The sequence below is a fragment of the Lithobates pipiens genome, unplaced genomic scaffold, assembly GCF_037356315.1.
Source record: "Lithobates pipiens isolate NorthernLeopardFrog02 unplaced genomic scaffold, aLitPip1_a1.2 Scaffold_1, whole genome shotgun sequence".
NCBI classification, from domain to species: Eukaryota; Metazoa; Chordata; class Amphibia; order Anura; family Ranidae; genus Lithobates; species Lithobates pipiens.
The window spans coordinates 103,610,470-103,624,160 of NW_027507685.1; the positions used below are offsets into that span (position 1 = coordinate 103,610,470).

The 13,691-nt window shown below is 42.3% G+C and overlaps 1 protein-coding gene across 2 annotated transcripts in view; it reads right to left on the minus strand.

Moving 5' to 3' along the window:
* ASTN2 (astrotactin 2) overlaps positions 1-13,691 on the minus strand; it is a 661,578-nt gene that overhangs the window by 473,873 nt on the left and 174,014 nt on the right. For both annotated transcript variants that reach the window (XM_077468007.1, XM_077468041.1), the window contains exon 3: positions 10,607-10,961. In XM_077468007.1, the coding sequence (XP_077324133.1) occupies positions 10,607-10,961 (355 nt within the window). The remainder of the gene's footprint in view (positions 1-10,606; positions 10,962-13,691) is intronic.

A 13,691-nucleotide genomic window follows, 5' to 3' on the forward strand; every position in this document is an offset into this window, starting at 1 on the left:
CAAGATATTTTTTTTTTTTTAAAGTTATCTAAGAAAGCAGTACTTGGAATTTGCTGAAAATCCAGAAAAGTTGCTTGCTGTCCTTAGAGGATAAGGGATGTATGTGCACAATCACCAGCTGCTTCTTTAGAGTGAAGTCATCTCATGAATAGGATACCAATAAAAGAATATATAGAAGAGCGCCAAATCAGTAAAAAGTGCATTTATTTTATACAATCAATAAAAGTCTCACTTACATCCATAATTATTATTGTCCTCCGTTTGATAGTCAAATCACTGTTCCCTTTCGCTGGTGCTGTTACTGGATCAATCCTCCTCCACAGCGCGCTAGGGGAAGCTCCGCTGTGTTCTGTGATGCACAGAGACACAGACTGGCTCGTAGACAGCGTGTGACGTCAGCCGGGGGGTACCTGAGAGCACAACACGTTTCTGAGCTTGCGCAAGCCTCGTTCGGGCATGCGTGCTCCTTTCTCAAGTGCAGGTATAGGCAATGCTGCGGTGGACGGCTCTTAAATAGGAGAGTGAATAGATAATGACAGACAAAATAGCAATTAACTCTGTAATCGATGCAAGCAGGTTGGGAGGGTTATACTAATGATAATACTATGGCAGGTGAATAAAATATATGGTAACGAAGGTTAACTTGAAAAAGGTAAAAAGTTTTAGAGAAAAATTATATATATGGGGAACAAAGAATGTATGTATAAAAGAGTTGTGAAAAATTAAGAGAAATTAAAAAGACAATAAAAAAGACAATAAAAATGAAAATCATAATGAAAATAATACAGGAAAATAAAAAAAAATAATAAAAATTCAATGCAAAAATACCAATATTTTTTTTTTTATAAAAAAATAATTAAATAAATATAAAAATGAAAATATAAATAATAATAGTGATAGGAATAAAAATGCTAATAATAAAAATAAAAATAAACATAAAAACAAAGATAAATATAAAAAATCAATAAATAAACATGAAAATAAAAATAAATATAAAGATGGTAATAGTAAGTATGTTTATAGATGGTAGGTAATTTTGGATCTCAAAAGTGTTGATAATAGGCCAAATTGAAGAATGCCTATAGAGACGTTGATAACAACTAAAGGCTTGAATAATGTGAAAATGGTGATCATAATGATAACACCAACAATAGTAGTAATAATAATAATGCTACTACTGCCACTACTACTACTAATAATAAATCATGACTGGTTAGAGATATTATACAGTTATTCCTTCATTTTTCATTTTCACATTATTCAAGCCTTTATTTGTTATCAACGTCTCTATAAGCATTCCTCAATTTGGCCTATTATCAACACTTTTGAGATACAAAATTACCTACCATCTATAAACATACTTACTATTACCATCTTTATATTTATTTTCATGCTTATTTATTGATTTTTTATATTTATCTTTGTTTTTATGTTTGTTTTTATTTTTATTATTATCATTTTTATTCCTATCACTATTATTATTTATATTTTCATTTTCATTTTCATCTTTATTTTCATCTTTATATTTATTTTTATTTATTTTTATTTTTTTATTAGTATTTTTGCATTGATTTTTTATTATTATTTTTTTTCCTGTATTATTTTCATTATGATTTTCATTTTTATTGTCTTTTTTATTGTCTTTTTCATTTCTCTTAATTTTTCACAACTCTTTTACACATACATTCTTTGTTCCCCATATATATAATTTTTCTCTAAAACTTTTCACCTTTTTCAAGTTCACCTTCGTTACCATATATTTTATTCACCTGCCATAGTATTATCATTAGTATAACCCTCCCAACCTGCTTGCATCGATTACAGGGTTAATTGCTATTTTGTCTGTCATTATCTATTCACTCTCCTATTTAAGAGCCGTCCACCGCAGCATTGCCTATACCTGCACTTGAGAAAGGAGCGCGCATGCCCCAACGAGGCTTGCACAAGCTCAGAAACGCGTTGTGTTCTCGGGTACCCCCCGGCTGACGTCACACGCTGTCTACGAGCCAGTCTGTGTCTCTGTGCATCACAGAACACAGTGGAGCTTCCCCTAGCGCGCTGTGGAGGAGGATTGATGCTGTGGAGGAGGATTGATCCAGTAACAGCACCAGCGAAAGGGAACAATGATTTGACTATCAAACGGAGGACAATAATAATTATGGATGTAAGTGAGACTTTTATTGATTGTATAAAATAAATGCACTTTTTACTGATTTGGTGCTCTTCTATATATTCTTTTCTTAGACTGCATTTGATGGGTGCTGGTGAGCTGCATTTGATGGGCACTGGTGAGGCTGCATTTGATGGGCACTGGTGAGGCTGCATTTGATGGACACTGGCGAGGCTGAATTTGATGGGTGCTTCATTAAAAAAGTGGCATTTACATGGGCAGGGGAAAGGAGGTGGAGTCAGGGTTGGAGCCAAGGGGGGCGTCAAAATGAGATTTCGACTAGGGTGTCAAAAATCTTTGCACTAGCCCTGGATGGAGGATAGCGTGATGCTGGATACCGTGATGGAGAGAAAGTGATGGAGGCCACAGTGATGGAGTGCACAGTGATGGGGGCACAGTGATGGGAGACACAGTGATGGAGGGCACAGTGATAGGACACAGTGATGGAGGATACAGAGATGGAGGACACAGTGATGGGGACACAGTGATGGAGGGCACAGTGATGGAGGGTACAGTGATGGAGGGTACAGTGATGGAGGACACAGTGATGGAGGACACAGTGATGAAGGACACAGTGATGGAGGACACAGTGATGAAGGACACAGTGATGGAGGACACAGTGATTTGAGGGCATCATGATGGAGGACACAGTGATGGGGGCCCAGTGATGGAGGGTACAGTGATGGAGGGTATAGTGATGTAGGACACAGTGATGGAGGGCACAGTGATGGAGGGCACAGTGATGGAGGGCACAGTGATGGGGGCACAGTGATGGAGGGCACAGTGATGGGAGACACAGTGATGGGAGACACAGTGATGGAAGGCACAGTGATGGAGGGCACAGTGATGGGAGACACAGTGATGGAAGACACAGTGATGGAGGACACGGTGATGTAGGACACAGTGATGGAGGACACAGTGATGTAGGACACAGTGATGGAGGGCACAGTGATGAAGGACACAGTGATGGGAGACACAGTGATGGTGGGCACAATGATGTAGGACACAGTGATGGAGGGCACAGTGATGGAGGACACAGTGATGGAGGGCACAGTGATGGAGGACACAGTGATGGAGGACACAGTGATGGGAGACACAGTGATGGGAGACATAGTGATGGAGGGCACAGTGATTGAGGACACAGTGATAGATTATACCATGATGCAGGATACAGTGATCGAGGGAACAGTCATGGAGGACACAGTGATGGGAGACAAAAGTGATGAAGGACACAGTGATAGAGGGCACAGTGATGGAGGACTGATGGAGGACGCAGTGATGGAGGGCATCGTGATGGTCGACACGGTGATGGAGGGCACAGTGATGGAGGACACAGTGACGGAGGGTACAGTGATGGGAGACACAGTGATGGAGAACACAATGATGGGCGCACAGTGATGGAGGGCACAGTGATGGAGGACACAGTGATGGAGGGCACAGTGATGGAGGACACAGTGATGGAGGACACAGTGATGGAGGACAAAGTGATGGAGGGAACAGTGATGGAGGGAACAGTGATGGAGGGAACAGTGATGGAGGACACAGTGATGGGGGGCACAGTGATGGGGGGCACAGTGATGGAGGAAACAGTGATGGAGGGAACAGTGATGGGAGACACAGTGATGGAGGGCACAGTGATGGAGGAAACAGTGATGGGTGTACACTAGCGGGAGCATAGTGACAATGCTTATAGTCTATTTGCGCCTCTGGTAACTTTCTCCCTGAAGTGACCCTCAATGTAAAGTTCTAAAGTTGAGAGGTATGCATATGGGCAAGGGGGGTGGCAGGAAGATGGTGTGTGTAAAGGGGGAGGGGGGGGTGGGGGTCAGCAAAATGTACTCTTGCCTTAGTAGACCAAAATCCTTGCACCGGCCCTGTGCCCAGGGAAACTGTTCCTCCTGCCCACCCATTGTCCCGGCCCTGGTTATATGCACTTTATCGGGATATGTGCTGCCTTGTGATGTAATATTAAATTTCCATGCATATTATTCATGCAACTAAAATCTAAATTCTTTATTCCATACTGTAGGTGCAGTGAAAAATACAAAGCAAACAAAAAAAAAAGAAAAGAAAAGGGAAAACGAAATATGAAGAAATATTCAATTTCCTACACTGTCTTACTTTATACTCCAGTCATGCTAAGGGTAAGATAAGCGGCTTATGTCTCCAAGAAATCTTGGAATTATTCCAGTTGTAGGGTAGTGCTTGCCAAGGGGAGAATCTTCCTGAGACTAAATAGCTATTTACCAATGAACACCTGAACAAGTCATTTATTATTAAACCTGCTGAAAACTCCACTTTTGTAAAATATATATAAGCTATATAAATGCCACACAAATCATGTTATAACACTGAAAAAAATGATGGGCTGTCCATTACAATCTGCAGTTAACTGTTATGAGATCCCAACAATATCTTCCCTTGGGTGTTCCATACACTGTATAGGGCTCCTGCTTGTGCTTGATTAGCTCCTCACTTCCCTGGAAGTCTGCTTAGAGCTTGAGGTACAATTTCAGGCATATCCAGCACTCTTATTTTTGCTGCAGAAAGGTCTAGTTTACACTTACAGAGGGAGAGGGGCTGAAAAAAAGTTCAGCTGTGTTTGTAGTACCTCCAACTGCTCTCAAGCTATTGCATTTTGTGTGTCAGGACCTGGATGATCTGCTGGTTGCACTGTGGTTCTCAGAATAGAAGGTTGTAGTTCTGGTGTCCACCCCCTGATGCTGGCTACTAGGAGGCTATTTAGGTGTGTCAGGATCAGGATTACCTGCTGGTGGCACTGTGGTTCTCAGAACAGAAGGTTGTAGTTCTGGTGTCCACACCCTGATGCTGGCTACTGGGAGGCTATTTAGGTGTGTCAAGACCTGGATTACCTGCTGGTGGTACTGTGGTTCCCAGAGCGGAAGGCTGTAGTTCTGGTGTCCACCACTTGATGCTGGCTACTGGGAGGCTATTTAGGTGTGTCAGTACCAGGATTACCTGCTGGTGGCACTGTGGTTCTCAGAACAGAAGGTTGAAGTTCTGGTGTCCACCGCTTGATGCTGGCTACTGAGAGGCTATTTAGGTGTGTCAGGACCAGTATTACCTGCTGGTGCTACTGTGGTTCCCAGAGTGGAAGGCTGTAGTTCTGGTGTCCACTGCTTGATGCTGGCTACTGGAAGGCTATTTAGGCGTGTCAGGACCTGGATTACCTGCTGGCGGCACTGTGGTTTCCAGAGCGGAAGGCTATAGTTCTGGTTTCCACCACCTGATGCTGGCTGCTGGGAGGGTATTTATGTGTGTCAGGACCTGGATTATCTGCTGGTGGCATTGTGGTTTCCAGAGTAGAAGGCTGTAGTTCTGATGTCCACCACTTGATGTTAGCTACTGGGGGGTATTTAGTCCCCCCTTTACTATTACCTCTAGCTTCAGTGTTTTGCCTGCTATCCTACTTGCTGATTTATCCTGAGCCTGATTGTTGCCTTATCCTGCTTTTGCCTTGCACCTTTATTCTGTGCCCCGCTGCCTTGCATTTGCCCCCCTTGTTTCCTATCCCAGACCTGATTCCCCTTCTTGACTGTTCCTTGCTTCCCAGGCTTCACCCTGTTGATCTATGCTCTCCTTTTTGTTGTATATATTGTATTTTAGTTGTTTGCTAGATAGGTTTTCAGTCAAGGTTGCTAGTTAGGTATTTTGTCACTTAGTGTTCATTGGTGGCGTTGTGCATTTGTACAAATCATTTGGTGGAGGGGGGATAATGGTGTGGGGTTGTTTTTTAGGGGTAGGCCTTAGATCCAGCAAAGGGAACTCTTAAGGTGTCAGTATACCAAGACATTTTGGACAATTTTATGCTCCCAACTTTGTGGGAACAGTTTGCGGATGGCCCCTTCGTGTTCCAACATGACTGCGCAAAGCAAAGTCCATAAAGACAGGGATGAGCGAGTTTGGAGTGGAGGAACTTGACTTTCCTGCACAGAGTCTTGACCTAAACCCGATAGAACCCCTTTGGGATGAATTAGTGCAGGGACTGCGAGCCAGGCCTTCTCGTCCAACATCAGTGCCTGACCTCACAAATTGGCTTCTGGAAGAATGGTCAAACATGCCAATAGACACACTCCTAAACCTTGTGGACGGCCCTCCCAGAAGACTTGAAGCTGTTATAGCTGCAAAGGGTGGACCAACTCAATATTGAATCCCACGGACTAAGATTGGGACGGCATTAAAGTTCACGTGTGTGTAAAGGCAGGCGTCCCAAAACTTTTAGCAATATAGTGTATTATAACTGAAATGCAGCCAAGATGGATAAATTATAATAAATATGGACTTATGTTTTATTTTTTTAATATTACATTTACTGCAGCAAGGGTAAAAATACCCCTGTGCTAGCAGCATGCTTAAGAGTCAGACCTCTGCTTTACACAAAATGCAGTGGTCTGGGTCTGCAGTGGTACAACAAGCCCCTTGCACAGCGCTCCTATCAACAGCAATGCTCAGGGTATGTGACTGCTGCTGATTGGAGCATGGGACAGAGGGCATGTCAGACTGCTGGAGAACTTGCGCTCTGTGCTGAGAAGAGGTATGGCTCTCTATTGTTCTGCTAGCACCAGGTATTTTAACCCTTACTGCACCAAATAGTAGTGTTAAAAAATTCAAAAAGAAGCCAATATAGAATGGTTCATGTAGGCCTTAGAACAGAACATGGTAAAAAAAACTGTGGCAAAGTGTGAAATCCTTGCACTGTATCAGTCGAGTAGCAAGGGGTGGCCACAAGGGCGGTTGCCCCATGTGAAAAATTCTTAGGTGTGCAAAACGAGTAAGGAATCAGGATGAGAAGAGGCATTTCCGAAGGCTGTATGGATGGTTCCAGCTGGGTGGTTCTAGGTCAGAGTCATCAGAGTTGGGGAGAAGGAGCTTTGCCCTGGACATTGGCAACTCATGCTATGCTACTGCACTCTATGCTGTATATATATGTCTGATTTGAGATGATAGACCTTTTTTGGGTTTCATTTTCTGGCATTTAGCTGCGGGCAGAGGGCACAGGTGTCCCGTCTATATGAAAGTCTGACAGCTGCTGTGGCTGGACGTTGAACTTATCTGTAGGAACATTTAGGACAGCAGATGCCCAGGGATGAATGTCTGGAAAGCAAACCTTCCGAAAGTGGGCAAAAGGTTACTTTCCCCTTTAAAAAAATGGAGCCTAGTGCTCTCCTCATCATAAGTCTTTGTTTAGACAGAATGGTGAAATGTGTGAATCCAAGCACCTTCAAAGGTCAAGCTGTTTGTCTAGCTTTAGGCATGATAGATAGCTTTTACTGAATGTATGCATTATGCAGATGACATCTCCTAGTTTTTTTCCCGGTGTTCATTTCAGGGCATAGGTACTCTGTCTACTTGATTGACTTCGATCCCTGAAAGGTTAGCCAGCCAGTCAGTAGAAGGGTATCTTCTACTATAGTATTATTTAGACGGTTAAGCTTATTTAGATGGTTAAGCTTTTTATCATTCTTAAGCTGCAATTGAAGGGTCTCTGTTTTTGTCACGCCTTCTCCAATTATTTATATATATCTTCATTTGTTGGGGATATGGTATCATATTTAATTGAAGGAGTTGAAGGAGTTTAGTTGAAGGAACGACACTCTATTTTTGACTTTTCTGTTTTACCTATGAAATTGTCCATGTTTTAATTTCAGTCTTGTTGACTAGGGACATAAAGTCAATTGGCTCATTTGTGATTGGTAAAGCCTTTATGTAACCTGTTAGGTCATAGGTGATCTAAAACATTGGAATATGACAAATATGTGTTGAGTTGGCAGATTTCAAGGGATGGGAGTAGTGTCTGAAGGTTACCTATAGGGCAGTCCATCCACTGACAGTGTGAATCTGTAAAGAGTTTGTAGGTTTCAAAGGATGGTGTCAGGGGTGTCAGGGGCGTGGGCTCTCCTGCTCCATCATAGCTGCTGGTTCCAGCATCCTGGTTTTGGCTATGGTATTCCCCTTGTCTGTCTGTCCACCGGCAAGGTGACTTATTGTGGCAAGACTCTGGGTGGAGACCAAACCCTGTTTAGGTCAGCCAAACCTCCAGTCTCATGCTTGTAATATTGCATTTGTAACGTTCTCCAAGCTCATTTCACAGAAAGAAAAAATGTGCTAATTTAAATTATATTCGAGCAGTAACCCTCCTGTAAGATATATACAATGCATAAACATAATAGTAAATAATAATAATAATGGCAAATAATTAAATAGTGCTAATGAAAATAATAATAATATTCATAAAAATACTTCCCTACCGTACGAGAACCAAAATCAATAAATAAGTGAAAAAAATATGGTGAAAAAAATAGTCCAAATTCAAAGGAATGTCCTTCCAAATTCATAAAGTGTCCTTCCAAAGTGTTAGTATCCACCACCACCAAATATACATCTCAAGGGATGCTCGCTTATCAGCTGATGGGGACCTCCTATTACGGAAGGTCACAAACACTTGTGGCTAATACCCAGCCAGGGCCTTTATCCAGTGAAGGGATATCCAAATGGCATCTCTCACCAAGCCTATATTCCAGGGACCAAGGCACGGCTGAATTCAGATAAGGAGACAGGGCCTAGGGCACTCCACACAACTTGAAATGACGAGTCTCTCAGGGTACATTCATAATTCCCCAAAAAAGAGATAAACTTGCCATGTAAAATCTCAATTTGAATAAAAAAACAAAAGGTATTGTCTCTCTATCTGTTCTCGGGTTTATACTGGTAGATCGTTAAAGTCCTTTCCCTCCTTTGATGTTGTCAGAATCTGGGTTAGGGTTAGAGTAGTCCAGCACCTGGAGGAAGAAGTGAATAGTTGGTAGGTTACAGAGATGGTAGAGATTTCTGAAGGTTACCTATAAAAGAGTCCAGCCACTGAAAGAAAAGGAGGTGGCTAGGTTGCAGGTTTCAAAGGATGGTAAAAGAATCAGAGGGTTAGGGTAGTCCAGCACCTAAAGGAAGAAGTGAAGAGTTGGTAGGTTTAAAGATGTGGTAGAGGTGGCTGAGGGTTACCTATAGGGGAGTCCAGCCACTGAAGGAAAAGGAAGTGATTAGGTTGTAGGTTTCAAAGGATGGTAAAAGAATCTGAGGGTTAGGGTAGTCCAGCACCTGAAGGAAGAAGTGAATAGTTGGTAAATTTCAAGAAATGCTAGTGGTGTCTGAGGGTTATCAACAGTATTGGGGAATCCAGCCACTAAAGGAAGAGGAAGTGAAGAGTTTACAGGTTTCAAAGGATGGTAGATGAATCTGAGGTTTAGGGTAGTCCAGCACCTGAAGGAGGAAGTGAATAGTTGGTACGATTCAAGAAATGGAAGAGGTGTCTAAGGGGTCACCTATAGGAGAGTCCAGCCACTGAAGGAAAAAGGAGTGACTAGCTGGTAGGTTTCAAGGAATGGTGGAGGTGTCTGAGGGTTACTGTAGAAGATCCCAGCCACTGAAAGAAGGGGAAGTGAATAGCTGGTAGGATTCAAAAAATGATAGAGGCATCTGATGGTTATCTATAGGAAAGTCCAGCCACTAAAGAAAAACAAAGTAAATAGCTGGTAGGTTTCAAGAAATGTTGTTGACATTCAAGAGCTACTATAAAAGAGTCCAGTCACAGCCACCCGCTGAAGAAAGAGTGCCTTAAAGACCAATATTTCTCCTGAAACCATCATGGAGCTACCATAGTGTGTGGCACATACCACTTCACATTCAAAAAAGGCTCTGATGTCTTCTCTCTTGTTCTGCTGCTCTCTCTCTGTAAAGCTTTTAAGTAGTCTACTAGGTCATGTGTGAACTAAAACATTGGAATATGACAAATCTGTGAATAGTTAGAAGGTCTCTAAGGATGGTAGAATAGTCTGAGAGTTACCTATAGAGCAGTCCAGCCACTAAAGAAAAAGAAAGTGAATAGCTGGTAAATTTCAGGGGATAGTAGAGGCATCTGAAGGTTACATATATGTTAGTCCAGTAACTGAAAGAAAGATGTGAATAGTTAGTAGGTTTCAAAGGATGAAAGTGGAATCTGAGGGTAACCTATAGGGTAATGCAGCCACTAAACGTAGAGGAAGTGAATTGGCAGATTTAAAAGTATGGTAGAGGCATCTAAGGGTTACCTATAAGAGAATCCAGCCATTGAAAGAAGAGGGACTTTAACAACAATGTTTCTCTTGGCTCCATCTTAGAGCTAACATTGGTTTCGGTTGGGTGGACAATGAGTGCCCCAGTACCTGTCAGGATACTTGCATCCTGGGGGATGAGGGCCAGGGTTCTTTTTTCTTTGAGGGAGGACTATGTGTACACCCTGTGCATTTTTCTATGTGCTTTGTGTTTAGTTTTTTGTGTGATAAGTTTAAAAAAAAAAACAGAAATCACATATTGCATGCTACAGCTATTACTTTGAAAATAATATAAAAAAATTGTTTAGTTATATACAATTTAGCCACTCACCTCTTTTTTGTAAGTGCCTTTTGTCCTCTCTCTCCTGGGTTGCTTGCTTTTTGCAGTCCATCTTAGGTCTTCTTTCCGTACACCTTGGCGTATCTTCCTCATCACAGTCACAATCATCCAGAATCGGGGTTTCCCGGATGGACATCCTCAACACAGAGCTGTGAGGCTGCAATTTGGATGAGCGAAAGTCTCTTGACGGTGGACCCAACAATACAGACGGGATGTAATGGATCTCGTGAGTGGCTTCTGTGCTGGCACTCTTTTGTGGTATCCGTCTTCGCTTGTGCCAGCGCCGCTGAGCAAATAGTGCAACTGAGAAAATGAGCAGCAGTAAAAGCAGCGCGATCAGTCCACCCTGTGGAGAAAGGAACAGTACTGTTCATTCAAGAGGCATGGCATTTTTTATTTTATTTTTTGAGACGTAAAGACACATCAAATATTCCAATAAAGAATGGACTTCAGAGAAAGAAAAATAGGACTCATTTTTACAAAAGCAGAAAAAAAGAATTGTTATTTCTACTGAAAACTGAAAGACGCTTCCTCTCCTTAGACGAAGAGAGCTAATTATGTAGAACAATAGACTGGACTGAGCAAAGCGGCAAACATTAAATAGGTACTTCAGTCAAAGAAAAGGCACCTATGGTAGCTTTTGTAACGGCTGATTACCTAATCCCGCATTTACTTAGTAAATGCAGCAATTTAAAAAAAGTTACTCTCACGTATCTTTTCAGCTATTGCTACCAACACGTTGCCCAGTGGATTTTTGCTATAAACCGCACTCTCCTTCCCCCAATAGTTATTATATTTAATTATTCTTATTTTTTTTCAGTCATCAACAGTATAGCTACAAAGTTTCACCATGAATGGCTTGGTCATTCCTTGTGACCAGTCACAGTAAAATGCATTAAGGAGGTGGTGTTTTTTTTGGGTGGAGACACCATGGTTGCAGCTATACCGTTGATGATTGAAGCAGACCTGCTCCTCTCCCCTAACCATTGACAAACAGGGTGCTAACTCAAAGAAGCCCATCCTCCCTCACCATTATAAGGAATAGATGAATGAGAGCCACGTTCCGATCTCCACACTTCCAAATACTTTTATTCAATCAACAGTATAGCTCAGCTGCAACCATAGTATCTCCACCCACAAAACCTTTACCTTCTTAACGTCTTTCACCCTGAATGGCTTGGTCATTCCTTGTGGTTCTCGCTCACCATTGTAAGGAATTGATGGTTGAGAGTCACACTCCGATCTCCACTCTTCCAAATACTTTTATCCAATCATCAACAGTATAACTGCCTTACTGATGTCTCCATAAGGAATGACCATGTCATTCAAGGTGAAACACATTAAGAAGGTAAAAGGTTTTGTGAGTGGAGATACTATGGTTGCAGCTATACTGTTGATTGAATAAAAGTATTTGGAAGTGTGGATATCGGAGTGTGGCTCTCATTCATCTATTCCTTATAATTGTGAGGGAGGATGGGCTTCTTTGAGTCCAGAAGGTGTGACAAAGCCATGGTGAAATGCATAAAGGAATGTTTTTTTTTTTTGGGGTGGATACATCATAGTTGTAGCTATACTGTTGATGATTGAAGCTCCACTCACCTATCCATGGCCAAACAGGGTGCTGACACAAAGAAGCCCATCCTCACTCACCACTGTAATTCATAGATGAATGAGAGCCACACTTTGATCTCCACTCTTGCAAAAAATGTTATTCAATCATCAGCTGTATTCACTAGTTGCAACCATAGTGTCACCCCACCACAGATGGCATGAGCAAGCCATTCGTGGTGAAATGCATTAGGGTAAATGGTGTGTTTTTGGGTGGAGACACCTTGGTTGTAGCTATACTGTTGATGATTGAAGCTCCACTCCAGACCTGCTCCTATCACCTGGGGCAGAACATTGGTGTAGTGGTTAGGACCCTCACCTAGCAGTAAGAAGCGTTGCTGGTTCAAATCCCAACCACAACACTACCTGCCTGGAGCTTGCATGTTCTCCCTGTGCCTGCGTGGGCTTCTTCCAGGTACTCCAGCTTCCTCCCACACTCCAAAGACATACAGGTAGGTTAATTGACTTCTGTCCAAAATTAACCCTAGTATATGAATTGTGGGCTCCTTGAGGGTAGGGACCAATGTGAGTGTGAAATGTACAGGGATAGGGACAATTGTAGACACTCACTCAGGTTGAACTGGATGGACTGGTGTCTTTATTCAACCTTACTAACTATGCGGCGCTGAATCAAAAAACAGGGCGCTGAATCAAAGAAGCCTGCCCTCCCTCCCTCACCACTGTAAGGAATAGATGAATGAGAGCCACACTGTGGTCCCTACACTTCCAAATACTTTTATTCAATTAACAACAGTATAGCTGCAACCATAGTGTCGCCACCCAAAAAACCTTCATCTTCTTAATGTGTTTCACCATGAATGGCTTGGTCATTTATTGCGACTAAGCCATTTTGTGGTGAAACGCTTTAAGGAGGCAGCAGGGTTTTGGCTGGAGACACCATGAGTGCAGTTAGGGCTGTTGGTGATTGATTCAAATTATTAGGAACAGTGGAGATTGGAGTGTGGCTCTTATTCATCAATTCCTTACAATGGTGAGTGAGGATTGGCTTCTTTGAGCAGGCACCCTGTTTGTCTATGGATAGGTAAGAGGAGCAGGTCTGGAGGAGTGCTGTTTCAATCATCAAAAGGATAGCTGCAACCATGGTATCGCTGCCTAAAAAAGGAAAAGAAAGCCTTCTTAAAGAATTTCACCATGAATGTCTTGGTCATTCCTTGTGTAAGGAGGTTGTGGGGTTTTGGCTGGAGACGCCATGGTTGCAGCTATACTGTTGATGATTGAATACAATTTTGTGGAAAGAGTGGAAATTGAATGTGGCTCTCATTCAACAATTTCTTACAATGGTGAGCGAGAACAGGCTTCTTTGAGCCACCACCCTGTATGTCGATGGATAGTTGAGAGGAGCAGGTCTTGAGCAGTGCTGCTTCAAATTTCAATGCGATAGCTGCAACCATGGTGTCTCCACCTTAGAAAGAAAGGCCAACTTAACATGTTTCATAAGCAATGGCTT